We start from the raw sequence: 15000 nt of genomic DNA, 5'->3' as shown, positions 1-15000 counted from the left end.
AATGGGAAAACTTTCAAAATACAAAGACCTGAAAATAGAGATAACTCGAATGTGGAATGTAAAAACAGAAACAATTCCTATCATAGTAGGTGCCTTAGGTATAATAAAAAAAATATTCAGACAAATACATAACAAAAACACCGGGACTTACAAATATATATAACATACAGAAAATTGCACTACTGGGCACTGCACACATCCTACGCAAAACACTTTCAATACAGTAACCATAAGGGCATCACAGCAAACCACAGCACATACCCAAGGCACACAGAGTTGCGCTCGGTAGTGAAGTGAAAGCACGTTATAAAAATTAAACTACTGAACAATAATAATAATAATAATAATAATAATAATAATAATAATAATAATAATAATGTAATTTCAAAATTGAAAACAAACTCCTTATTTTCTTATGTTTTTTTAAACAGTCTCTGGAACAATATTACGTGCAAAACCAAATATATGACACCTTGGCATAATTTCTAACTGCCCTCTTGAAGTCGCTGGGTGGGACTTGGAGCCAACTTGTAAATACAAAGCAAAAGTCAAATATATAATAATAATAATAATAATAATAATAATAATAATAAAAAGACAAAAGTGTTAAGCATCTCTTTAATAAGGTAGCGGAGTAAGCTCGCACAAGTATCTAGAGCGGAGTAATCTCGCACAAAAAAAGGGTAGTTAAAAATATGTAATCAAAAATGTGCATTTGGATGTTAGATGAGGGTATGGTTTCGAAATAACAGAGATGTGGTATAAAAACGAACCAGAGGCTTTGGCAGAGAATAAAAATTACAGCGTTTTATCGGACTTGCCCATAAAAATTGACCGTAATATTGAAGCACGAAGACCAGATATGATTATATGTACAGAAAAAAAATGAAAGAAAGAAACTGTTAGATCGTAGACATTGTAATATGATGTGATAGTAGAATGAGTACCAAAGATATTGGACAAAAATTAGAAACATCAGGAATTGGCTTGAGATATGAAGAGACGATGAAAAACTAAGAAAATAATTATTCATGTGGTATTTGGTGCGCTTGGCTCAACGTCGAGAATGCTTCCGAAAAGATTGAAAGAAACTGGAATCGAGACTCGCGACATCGGTTTGCAAACAAGTACCTTAGAGAGAGTCTTGAGGTTTGAGGAGACCTGTTGTCACCAAGCCTCAAGACAATATTACTGCAAATTAAGTTTGCATTTTAATAGCTTTCGAATAATAAGGACAAGGATCTTTCTGATTTGACGGGCAACACTTGTTTTCTTAACGAAACACTTTCAGACTTGGGGTACTGGTAGAATGTGTCATATAAAACAACTTTTTCTCTTAGCCTTCTTAACCAAAAATTGTACATCGCAAGTTATTTCATGTTAAAGTTGTCGTATTTCTGTAAACAATAATTTTTGCCGGTGAGAAAAATGTTATTCCCTGTTAATTATTTCCTTATTCCCTAGTAATTAGGACATATTTCATCCGGTTTTTTGGTTTGTTTTCTTTTGAAGCAGACAAAATTACAGAAAAATGATAATTTATACGCATATATTGTTTATATAATAAATTACGCTGTGCGTATTTGTGTTTGTATTAATGTATGTTTGAAGATAATCTCGTTTCAAACCACTCACCCACTGATTATTTTTGCCGAATTTGTTGGAAATCTGTTCAACAATTTCTCGCTAATTTTCTCTGTACTGTGTACTCAGTAACACATTTTCTAAATGAGGGTAGAGTTTGATTTGAAGACGATTTGGCTGCTATTTCTAGGAAATGAAGCACTTGGTGGAGGTGCATTAATAATTCTGCCAGCTCCAATAACAAGTGCAGGCAATATTCAAGTAGTTTGATGGCTTTTTCCCCTTATTAGCTATTATTCAATCAACTGAAACAAGTAGAATAATGTAATTCAAGCATATTGGCAGGGGCTAATAAATCTTTACGGATTAATACCATATACACCGCCACAACAGTAACTGTATTCAACTGAATAGACGTCAGTGATTGGTTGAAATTATCGAAATAAGACAATTTTTAACATGAAATAACTTCGAATACAAAAATTTTTATCTGTTCTATAACACAAAATATACAAGTATACAAAGTTTGAAAGTGTTTCGGTACCAAAAACACTACATAGAACATAAATGAAAACTGTTGCCCGTCAAATCAGAAAGATCAATAGCCGGAAGAACCATCATCATCAACAACAACAACAACAACAACAGCAGTAACAATAGCAATGATGATAGCAACAACTGAAACAAAAACAACAATATTAATAGCAATAATAAAAGCATGAACAACAGGAATTAGAACACTACAAACGATAGCAACAATAACAACATCAACATGCATCACCAGACAAAAATAACAACAAAAACAACAAAGAGTTTGTACGACTCACCGTCACAGTAGGTTTCGTTTATCAACTGGTAACCATGGTCACAGTAACAATTGTAAGTGCCCATGCTGTTGTTACACTTTTGGTTACAATTCCCATTGTCGTAGTAGCATTCATCTGTGTCTACAAGAAGAAGAAAAAGAAGAAGAAGAAGAAGAAGAAGAAGAAGAAGAAGAAGAAGAAGAAGAAGAAGAAGAAGAAGAAGAAGAATGTACATTGATATTCCTTTACTATTTTACTTGTTTTATTCATATGACTGCGGTCATGCTGGAGCACTGCATTGGAGCTTTTTTTTTTTCTTTTTAGTTGAACAAATCGACCCCAAGACTTATTTCTTAAGCCTAGTACTTATTCTATCCGTCCCTTTTTACCGAACCGCTAGATGACCAGGATGTAAACATACCAGAATCGGTTCTCAAACGGTGATCGGCGAACACACACACCCACACACACGACGGGCTTATTTCAGTTTCGGTCTACCGAACCAACCCACAAGGCTTTGGTCAGTCGCAGACTTTAGTAGAAGACATCTGCTCAAGACGCTGCTCCCTGGGACTGAATCAAAAACCATGTGGTTGAGAAGCAAGCGTCTTACAACACAGCCATTCTTGTGCCTACATATATATACAGGAGCAGGAATGTTCTCTTAGGAGCCAATGATTTCTTTGAACTATGAGACAAACCTGCCTTAAACAAACTCCCTTACTGCCATTTAAGAATATGGGCCACATGATCAGTTTAATGTAAGAGACATATCTCTCCTTAACAAATTCCTTGCGGTAATTTAGAAAATATGGGCCACTTGACTAGTTTAATCGATGAGACAAATCGCCTTTCAAGAAACTCCCTTACTGTCATTTAAAAATAGGGACTACATTATCACTACTGTTGACAAACTTCCCATTGTTAAAGAACAGTAGACTATGTTTTAAAATAGGGATCCCATAATATGATCAATATTATAGTAAAATCGTCTATCGAAAAACTCCCTACAGGCATTTGAAAATAGAACCCACACGGGCCAAGGGGTAGAATTTGAGTAGTCACATGACCAGTTTAATGTAGAAACAACTTCCGCTTAAACAAAGTCCCTTCTGTTATTAAAAGAAGAGGTGTCATGTGAGATAGTGAGACTCTTTACATTTCAGTCTGAAAAATCTTCAACATAAAAATTTAGGAGCTTGTAAATAGCCCCTGTTACCAACGTCCACCTCTAGAATTTTAAGACTTACCGCGGAGAAATTTAAGACTTACCTCGGCAGTGCGTCCTGTTTCGCAATTCGTAACCTTCATGGCAGGAACAAAAATATCCTCCAGCGGTATTGTTGCACACCGCACCGCAACCGCCGTTGTTTTCTGCGCATTCATCAACGTCTGAAATAGTGAAATGATGCAATGAAGTGAAAGAGTGGGCGTGAAGTCCAGATTCATGAGGAACAGCTCTAACAACAACAATAATGGCTACAGGAAACATAACTTAGAGGTTCATAGCTCAGTGGTTAGAGCGTCCGACTCACAATCATGAGGTAGTGAGTTCAATTCCTGGACTGGGCTGTGTTGTGTTCTTGAGCAAAACACTTTATCTTATATTGCTCCTGTTCATTCATCTATAGAAACAAGTTGCGACGTCACTGGTGCCAAGGTGTATCGGCCTTTGCATTTCCCTTGGATAACATCGTTGGCGTGGAGAGGGAAGTCTGCTGGTGTTTCGTAAACAACCTTGCTCAGACGTGTAACTCGGAGGGTAACATTCTCGGTGCAATCCCATGATCACTCATGACCGAAGGGTGTCTTTACGCTTTTATTACACATACATTCACACACAATACATAATCAGCACACACATTCAGCAAACAAGATAACACTCACACACAACACACCATTGCAGTGGTACAATGATGCGAGGAAGTTAGGGCAAAAGCCAGAAGACAGCAATGATAACAAGAACAACAATAACGACAACAACAAACATTATACACACACACGGAGACTACACACACAACACATACAGATATAATATACAACGTAACACTCAGGCGCATACACAAAACACACACGTACACACATATTACCTGCGTATACAAGTAAACATATTACATAGGCACGCACTTATACATTCAACATATTAATATTTTGGTCGTCCAAGGCAGCGAGCTGGCAGAACCATTAGCACGCCGGGCGAAATGCTTAGCAGTATTTCGTCCGCCTTTACGTTCTGAGTTCAAATTCCGCCGAGGTTGACTTTGTCTTTCAATCCTTTCGGGGTCGATAAATTAAGTACCAGTGAAACAGTGGGGTCGATGTAATCGACTAGTCCCCCAAATTTTCAGGGCTTTGTGCCTAGAGTAGACATTATTATTAAGTCGGCGAGCTGGCAGAAACGTTAGCACGCTGGATAAATTGCTTAACGGTATTTCGTGTCTTTACAATTTGATTTCAAATTCCGCCAACGTCGACTTTGCTTTTCGTCCTTACGGGCTCGATAAATTAAGTACCAGTTGCGTACTGGGGTCGATCTAATCGACTGTCCCTATGTCCCACAATTTTGGGCCTTGTGTCTAGAGTAAATAAGAAAAGAATATTCTGTGTTGTAAAATGATACATTAAAGAGCTTTTATTCTGAGCACTATCAGATGATATGAATCCAAATATTGTGACTTAAATTTATGTATGTATGTATGTATGTATGTGCTAGATGTACCCATGAACCGTTGGGTCACAACCATACCAAGTTGAAAATGTCGATGCGCAGCGGCAAAGGAAAGAATACTATTTCAAACGTCATACAATAAAATTCTTAAATAATACAGTTCTCCTGCCTTTGATGTGACAGCATAAACTCAACCAAGTGCTTCTTCTTTGAAAACGTTCAAATGGCCCTCAACACTTTTTCCTCACTTTCGTCTTTCGTCTTTCCCATTCTTTGCTACTGCTGTTCCAAGTGAAATACATGGGTACTTCAACATAAAGTAATGTTTTTGCAAAGTCATCATTGATGCATAATAAAAAGAATTGTCAATATTGTTCTCATATGTCGTTCATTGACAGCCATATTCTAATTATTTGTGAGAGATATTCTTTGTTCATCTGGTAGATGAACTTGCAGTCTCACTATAGCAGGTGCTCTTTCATGAATTAAAAATCCTAAAATGGATGCAACTGCTTCCGATGGTCCAGTATACCTACCCATTATATATTGACTAATTTCGTTTTCATTGTTTATTTGAACAGCTGCTTGGTCAATTCCTTTCAAACGTGTACTTTATGATGTATTTAACTGATCTCATTGAGGCAACGGTTTCAACGCTGAAGTGGCATTTGAATGCTCTTAAAAGAGTTTCATTATAAAGCAGTGCTCCGCAATTTTTTTCATTTGCGGTACGTTTATATTCTTTTCAAAATTCGGTTGCACATCTAAAATAAAAATATAACTAAAAAGTATAGGGGAAAATGATATTCAGATTACACTGCGGTACACATAAGATAATCTCGAGACACACCAGTGTACCACAGCATACCGATTGCGGAGCACCGTTATAAGGTACAATCAATTTTTTGTTGTTTTTCCATTCTTATGAGAATCAACTCCTAGCATGGCAATCTTCGTTTTTTTAATGAGGTAGTTTCTCTGTTTTCCTGCCTTTTGATTAAGATGATAAAAATTAATATTCTATTTCAAATGAAATAGTAATTTTCCCCTTTAAGAAAAAAGAAGTACCCGTGAATAAAAAAATGTAGGGACTCTGAAAGTTGTATAAATGATCAAGGGAAGAAAAAAGAAAGTAAGGGTAAAGGACAACCGATGGTAGCTACGGTGACTCTGTGAAGTATCGACATGGCTATTTTATTTGAAATCTTTATCATTTTAATCATATGGCAGGAAAGCAGACAAACAAACTGTAAGTTTTAATATATTATAGATAAATATGTATGTATGTACGTATATATACTTTATATATAGAGTAACTCACCTCTACAGCCATCAACACTTCCCACAAATCCAGCACAACAAGGATTTTTAGTACTCAACTCCCTAGAAAAAATGTTTTAAACTGTGAGAAGTGAAAATGACATAGCATATAGGATATTATACGGGACATCTATGATATATATGTGTATGTATATGTATATGAAATTCAAAGAGCCAGCCGTGTCACATTCTTTGTCACGCTGGATCTCTCTCTGTGAACTACATTAAGGATACACGTGTCTGTGCAGTGCTTAGCCACTTACATGACACCTTCACGAGCAGGTTGTTCTATTGATTGGATCAACTGGAACGCTCATCGTCGTAGCCGACGAGGTTCCAGACCATATATATATATATATATAAAGGTGCCACGACATGGCCACAACCTACTGGTTGAATATAAAAGCGTGAGTGTGTGGTAAGAAGCTTGCTTCCAATCACATCGTTCGGGTTCAGTCCCACTGCGTGGCACCTTGGGCAAGTTTCTTCTGCTATAGCTTGGTCCGTGAATTCATTTGTTAGACAGAAACTGAAAGAAGCCCGTCGTATATATATATATATATATATATATATATATATATATATATATATATATGCGCGTCTTTGTGTCTGTTTGTCCCCACCCCACAACTGACGACTTGAGTTGCCGTGCTTGCGTCCGATAGAATAAGTACCAGCAGTACCAGGCCTAAAATCATGTACTGGGGTCGTTTCATTCGACCACAAATTCAAGGCAAAGCCCCAGCATGGCCGTGGATTGAAACAAGTTAAAGATAAAAAAAAATTGATTGTATATTTCATACAGGCGTGGTTGTGGTAAAAAAAAAAACTTCTTGCTCAACCACGATTCGGAGTTCCGAGTTTAGTACCACCGCTTAGTACCGGAGCAATTGTCTTCTACTACCGCATCGGGCCGACCAAGCCTTGTGATTGGATTTGGGAGAAGGAAACTGAAAGAATCCCATCATATATATTTATATCTATGTGTGTGTGTCTTTGTGTCTATGTTTGTCCCCCACCACGCTTGAAAACCGGTGTTGGTGCGTTTAGGTCCCCGTAACATTACAGTTCGGCAAAAGAGACCGACAAAATAAGTACCAGGCTTAAGAAAAAAACATAAATGCTGAGTCGATTCTTTCGACTAAAGGTTCTTCAAGGTGGTGCCCCAGCATGGCCGCAGTCTAGCGACTCATACAAGTAAATGATAAAAGCAAAGAAAAATAAAATTGTAATTGGTGGTGGCTTACCTCAGTGCTAAAGATTCAGGTTCGGGTTCAGGTAGGAGCGTCTGGCACGTAGAGAGAGCACTAAGGGCAAGGTCAATAGGTAGGAAACCCACCCTCCATGAATTTGGACTTAAGGGGGCGTTGTCTAAAGGAAATGGCGTTTCCAGCTTCTGGGCCCTAAAATGCAAAGTATTACAACTACCCTCAAACACAAACCTAAATTTCCTGAAAGAAAAAAAAAAAAAAGAGAAATCGCTATTCAAAACCAAAGAAGAAAATGGTATAGCTGTATCGTTAAGATGCCTGGTTCGCAATCATTGGGCTTCACGTGAGTTTGAACCAGGCGCTCGCCGCTTTCTACAGTTTTATCCTATTTATAATTTCAAGTCGAAAATTACGCGCACACTTGTTTTTGTAATTTATTAAAACATAGACAGTGGTTGAACAATTCTTTTATTTGTCTCGGTTATTTGGCTGCGGCCATACAGGGGCATCACCTTGAAGGATTTTTAGTTCAATGAATCGACTCGAAGTACTTATTTGTCTTAAGCCAGGAACTTATTCTCTCGGTGTCTTTGACCGAACCGTTATGTCACGAGACGTAAGTACGTTAACACCAGGTGTCAAGCAGTAGTGGGTTACAGACAGACACACACACACACACACATATATATATATATATATATATATATATGTGTGTGTGTGTGTGTGTGTGTGTGTGTATGTTTCAATTTCCTAAATCCACTCACAAGGCTCTGGTCGACACTTGCTCAAGGTACCACGCAGCGGGACTGAACCCGGAACCATGTGGTTAATAAGCAGGCTTCTTACCACACAACTATGTCTGCGCCTCTATATCTATATCTATATCTATATCTATCTATATAAATATATATATATATATATATATATATATATATATATATAGTTTTAGGGAAAATAACCAAGTTTCAAGAACTCATCGATGAAAATCCACTATCACATATAGAAAAATTAACAATTAAAATATATATATATATATATATATATATATATATATATATATATATATATATATATATATGAGGAAAATAAGACAAAATAGAAAATGCTAAAATAATTTTATCATGAAGAATATTTTAGTACCGGTTTCAGTCTTTTCGACTTTTTCAAACAAGAAAACAATTAAACTGAAGAAAAATGAAATGAAATGTTTTTCTCTTTTCCTTTGTGAAAGTCCGGTAGGTAGTACCAGATCTGAAGTAATAGTTATTATGGGTTCAGAGAAATGTCGGTCTGTCGGTTCTGAATTTTGATTGTTTAAGCAGCATTAGCAGCCGAGGAAAGAGACGGCAAAGAAGAAGTGGAAGAGCAAGAAGAAGAATGAATAGGAAAAGAAGATGAAGAAGAAGAAAGAAAAGAAAAAGACAGGAGTGGTATGACAGTAGTAGACTGTTCGTGGAATCTTCTTTAATAGTCAAGTGAACTAAATGTGACCTGTTGTATTTGGAATTGTTCTAAATAAATTCATGAGTAGCGACTGTTCTTAATATATCGTTTTTAATATTTATGTGGGTATTTTTCTGAAATCCTTGTACTAGTGTCATCTGTGGTAGAAGCATTCAAAAGGGGTTATATCTTTTACGATAAAATATGACACTTTGTTAATGCGCTGATTATAGGTTGCATTGTCCCTGAATTTATAGAAAGGAAAAATTCTAAAGTTAGGCGCAAATATCGATGTGTTCACTTAATATGGGATCGATGTACAGTCATCCAATGGCGTAGACTGTTTAGGTATTGCTTTCGACGTCCTGAGCAAGTTAATACATATATATTAGGTATTCCGAAGGACGTGTGAAGTTGTGTTTCATTGCAAAACATTGACCCTGCTTGAAGTAGAACTCCGATCCCTCAATTATGTTGACGCTTATACCACAGCTGGGTCTTCCGTATTTTTTTTTTACTGACGGTTTCTATATTGTTGACGAGTGCACTTGGGCTTGTGTTAGAAGACTTTTCATTGACTTGGGTTGTCTTTTGCTCTTTATGATAATATGCGTTTGGAGGACTTGATTCATTTCTGTGGTCCCTTTTTAGTAAAGGAATGTTCTGGAAGATGGCGTCGCAGGCTTTATTGTTTTGGGGGGTTGTGTGTGGAAATGTATGGTAGGGCTTTTCGTTTTAAATCCTTCTTTAGCTTGATATCTCTCAGCTCGTGGATGCTAAGTTGTTAGGGTACATTGAAAACCTTATCAATTAGTGATGGTGGGTAATTCCTGTTGATGAATATATCCTTTACCTCTATTCCTCTCTTTCTCTATATCACTATCTTCGACTAACTTTCTCAACCACGTAGTAAATATTACGTTCTCCCAACTACACGTCATGGACGCTCTTTTTTCTCTCTCCTTCTTTTCTCTCTCTCCGTCTTTTCTCTCTCTCTTTCTGTCTCACTCTTTGCCTTATCCTCTTTTCTCTCTCCTTTTTCTTTCTCCTCTCTTTCCCTTCAACTAATCACTTGAAAGCGTTACAATTATATTCCCTCCACCTCACGCCATAGACGCTTCTCTCTCTCTTTTTCTCTCTCCCTTTTTCTTTCTTCCTCTTTCTCTCTAATCCCGTGAAAATATTACCGACATGCTAAGTAACGCAATGACAAACAGTTATTATAAGAGTATTAGGTAGAAGCGTAATTGAGCGTATGAATGTGTATGCTTGTATGCATATTTGATTGTATGCTTGTATGTGTTTATAAATATATGAATATGTGTTGTGAAAGTACATGACTTAGTGGTTAGGATATTCGGCTCATAATCGTAAAGTCGGGAGTTCGATTCCTGGCGGTGCGTTGTGTTTTTGAGTTAGAGACTTTATTCGACATTGTTCCAGTCCACTCAGCGGGCAAAAATTAGCTGTACCTGTAATTCAAAGGGCCATCCTTGTCACATTTTGTGTCATGCTGAATGTCCCCGAGAACTACGTTAAGGACACGCGTGCTTGAAGGGCTACAGGCTGTTCCGTTGATCGAATCAACTGGAACCCATATTGTCGCAAGCAACGGAGTGCCAATGTACTTTTATTTCAGTGTGTGTGTTAGGGTGTATGGCCAGATAGGTATCGTGTTGCACTCCCGAACGCCAGATCGTGGTTTCAGTACCTGGACCGGGCAGTGCGTTGTGTTTTGGGGGAAAAAAACACTTGATCTCACGTCGCTCGGCCATCACTTCAACACTTGATGTGTGGTTAACCCCTTACCTGTTCAAGCAACATCGATTTGATTGAAGAAGTGATCTAATATAAACCAGATACATTTCATCAATATAAAAACATATCATTTGTACAGCTTGTTCAGCAAAAAATTGCAGATGATGAGAAACAAACACCATCATGCGCATGTATTTGAGTGGATGTATGCATGTAAGTACTATGACAAAATCCCCCCCCCACTAGGACAAAGTTCCCCCCCACCAGGACAAAATCCCCCCCGGACAAAATACCCCGGCAGTTAATATCGCCTAGGATATTATTCTTTCTGTACAATAAAAATATTTTAGGCGCAGGAGTGGGTGTGTGGTAAGTAGCTTGCTTACCAACCACATGGTCCCGGGTTAAGTCCCACTGCGTGGCACCTTGGGCAGGTGTCTTCTACTATAGCCTCGGGCCGACCAAAGCCTTGTGAGTGGATTTGGTAGACGGAAACTGAAAGAAGCCTGTCGTATATATGTGTGTGTATATATATATATATATATATATATATATGCGTGTGCGTGTGCGTGTGTGTGTGTGTGTGTGTGTACGTTTGTATGTCGATGTTTGTCCCTCCACCATCGCTTGACAACCGATGCTGGTGTGTTTACGTTCCCGTAACTTAGCGGTTCGGCAAACGAGACCGATAGAATAAGTACTAGGCTTACAAAGAATAAGTCCGGGGTCGATTTGTTCGACTAAAACGCGGTGCTCCAGCATGGCCGCAGTCAAATGATTGAAACAAATAAAAATAAGAGTGAAATTTTGTTTTATAAAAATATTAAAAATTTTTATTAGTCGATATGTTTGTCTGTGGGGAATTTGCCCACGGGATTTTGTTCTCGGGGTTGATTTTGTCCTCGGGGTTGATTTTGTCTTGATACCATGCATGTATGTGTATTTGAGTTTATGTATGTATAATATATATGTATGCCGGTACATATTTCCCATTTTCATGTTCAAAAGTCATTTTTTTCTCGACACAAACACAATAAACCATATCACATATATTTATATTTTTATGTCAGCCAGTGAATGACATTGAAATGAAAACCACAGAGGTAGGCGGGGGGAGTCATACCTGGTGTAATGGTGTGAGGTATTGCTTAGTAAACACTGACGGAAGGATTAGTTGACCTTGTGGCAATAAAATATTTTGTTTTATGGTGATTAAGTAAGTTTTCTTTACGTCTTACAACGCAAGCTCACTTACTTGCAACAATGGCGTGTGAAGATTTCCACCAAGGATTTAAGATAAAACTTGTTGTTTAGGAAGTTTCGCAGAGATTTTCTCGCTGTCTCAAATGTATATGCATATATACACCTGGATGGGATTTATATATATATATATATATATATACCTATATACACTCACCCACATCCCCTTCCCCATACATACATGCACCCCCCACACACACACACATACACATATATATTTATATATACACACACATATATCAAAGGCGTTGCACTAGCATGGCTGCAGTAAAATGACTGAAACAAGTGAAAGAATAAAAGAATATACGTATATATATATATATATATATATATATATATATATATACGTATGTCTATATGTATGTATGTATGTATATACATATATATATATATTTGCATGTATGTATATGCTTCATTCATAGATAGCTTCAAGGCCATCCGTGTTTTACATGCAGTTTAAGCCGGAGGTTTTTAGTGGTAAACTAAACCGAGATCTTTTAGTACATACTTATATCATGTCATTTTTGTTATCTTTTACTTATTTTTAGTCATTGCACTGCGGCCATACTGGGGCACCACCTTCATGGATTTTATGCAAACAAATCAACTGCAATATTTTTTTAAAAATTGAGTATTCTACTAATAAGGCGGTGAGCTAGCACAAACGGTAACACCCCGAGCAAAATGGTTTATCCACATTTCATTCAACGTTGCGTTCCTTTCGGGGTCGATAAAATAAGTACCAGTTGAGTATTGGTATCGATGCAATCCACTGACCCCACTGTCCGAAATTGCTGGCCTTGAGCAAAATTAGAACCAATATGTTCTTCTTACTATAAGTTGCAGAACCGTTACCGCAGCGGGCAAAATGCTTAGCGGCATTACGTTCTGAGTTCAAATTCCACCGAGTTAGACATTATCTTTCATTTCTTTCGGGGTTCATAAAACAAGCACCAGTTGATCACATGGGTCGTTGTAATGGACTGACCCCACCAGATATTGCTGACCTCGAGTCAAAATTTAAAATCAATTTATTCTACTGGTCTCTTTTGCCTTACCACTAAGGTTACGGCAACGTAAACAAACCAACACCCGTTACAAGTTGCGAGGGGATAATACATATATAAAGTCTCGGCTCTTGCGTAACTTCTACTGATTATAAATAGATTGTTTATGTATAAATAAATTATATAAATATATTCTTTTACTTGTTTCAGTCATTTGACTGCGCCTTTAGTCGAACAAATCGACCTTAGAATTTATTCTTTCTAAGCCTAATACTTATTCTATCGGTCCCTTATGCCGAACTGCAAACTCACCAAAATCGGTTGACAAGCGATGGTGGTGGGGGACAAACAAAATACCTATAAAGACACACAAATTCACTTGCTAGATTACGGGGACGTAGACACCAAAACCGGTTGCTAACTATTGGGGTGGGAGATCGAACACAGACTCAAAGACACTCACTCACTCTCTCTCTTTCTCTCACAAATATGTAAATGTATTTATATCTTAATTTGTTTAATAGCGAAGAATTTATCTTCATCAGTAATGGTTCCTCACTAAATGTAGTAATAACGGTGATAGATTAGAATGCTTAGCTAAGAGAGAAGCGCTATTACGTTACAAGACCATAAGCCTAATTTTCTTAATACGCCTACTTGTAGATTGTTAAACCCAGCGAGATCTGAAATTGCGCTACTAGCTAAAAGAATACCTAGAAACATTAATAATAGAATAAGGGAAATTACTGGTCTTCAACAATGGTATAGAAGTTTTTCCTGTAATAGATTGGTTTAAGCATATCAAGAATAAGAATAAGGCTAATTTTACCAAGTTTTATATTATAGATATTTTTCTCTCTATATCTAGATTACTGCTTGATAAAGCTATTGAATTTGTTAAATCATAAGTCGATATTGAACCTATAGACATAGATTTTATCAGACATGCGAGAGAAACACATTCATACGTACATTGGTATGTATGAACGCATCAAGCTTAATACTGTTTATCACTATCACTACCTCTACTCAGTAAAGCACGGGTGAAAAATTCGCACAATGACGAACTATTTGGCGAAACTATGGGGGTCATATGATAGTACTGCCGCAACAAAATAAGCAACACGGATTTCAAAGATGATTGCAGTACGCACGTTTCATGCTACTCCATTTATTTAAGTAATGCGAGCATTACATTAAATGGTTTTTGGAATGGTTTTTGTATAATACCATACCATACTATATTCTGGTGCCTAAACATAAGTACTATATTCAATCTTGAATCTAAATCTAAACCTTCTATATGTATATATATATATATATATATATATATATATATATATATATATATATATATATATATATACGACGGGTTTCTCTCAGCTTCCATCAACCAAATCCACTGGAAAGGCTTTAGTTGGTACGGGGCTAGAGTAGAAGAGATTTGACCAAGGTGCCGCGCAGTGGGAACTGAGCTCAGAACCATGTGGTTGGGAAGCAAACTTCTTATCGCACAGACGCACCTGCACCTATATATATATATATTAGGTAAAGAATAAAAAGTTTAGAATGGTACAACAATGTACTATAAAACAAAAAAAAAATGGACTATATACCTGTTGTAATTTGGTTATCTATAGTCCGATGATATTTCGGAATTACAATTCTTTTTCCAGATCTTCTTAGCTGGAGTCTCTGCTATAAACTTTATAGCGGAGTTTATAGTTTATAGCAGAGACTCCAGCTAAGAAGATCTGAAGAAGGAATTGTAATTCCGAAGTATCATCGGACTATAGATAACCAAATTACAACAGGTATATCGTCCATTTTTTGTTTTATAGTGCATTGTTGTACCATTCTAAACGTTTTATTCTTTACAAACAATACTCAATGCTTCAAGCTAACTACAATACTCTCATATATATATGTATATATATATAGAG

The 15000-nt window shown here is 37.0% G+C and overlaps 1 protein-coding gene across 1 annotated transcript in view; it reads right to left on the bottom strand.

The window, feature by feature from the left end:
* Positions 1 to 15000, bottom strand: part of LOC149130307 (uncharacterized) — a 48815-nt gene that overhangs the window by 31482 nt on the left and 2333 nt on the right. The window contains exons 2-4 of the mRNA XM_089345455.1: positions 6380 to 6441; positions 3663 to 3782; positions 2412 to 2531 (exon numbers count right to left, since the gene is read on the bottom strand). Of these exons, the coding sequence (XP_089201581.1) occupies positions 2412 to 2531; positions 3663 to 3782; positions 6380 to 6441 (302 nt within the window). The remainder of the gene's footprint in view (positions 1 to 2411; positions 2532 to 3662; positions 3783 to 6379; positions 6442 to 15000) is intronic.

The sequence above is a fragment of the Octopus bimaculoides genome, chromosome 29 (genome assembly GCF_046866305.1).
Source record: "Octopus bimaculoides isolate indiv1 chromosome 29, ASM4686630v1, whole genome shotgun sequence".
NCBI lineage: Eukaryota > Metazoa > Mollusca > Cephalopoda > Octopoda > Octopodidae > Octopus > Octopus bimaculoides.
The sequence above is the reverse complement of the archived record's forward strand: the minus strand, read 5'-3'. Positions and strand labels throughout refer to the sequence as shown.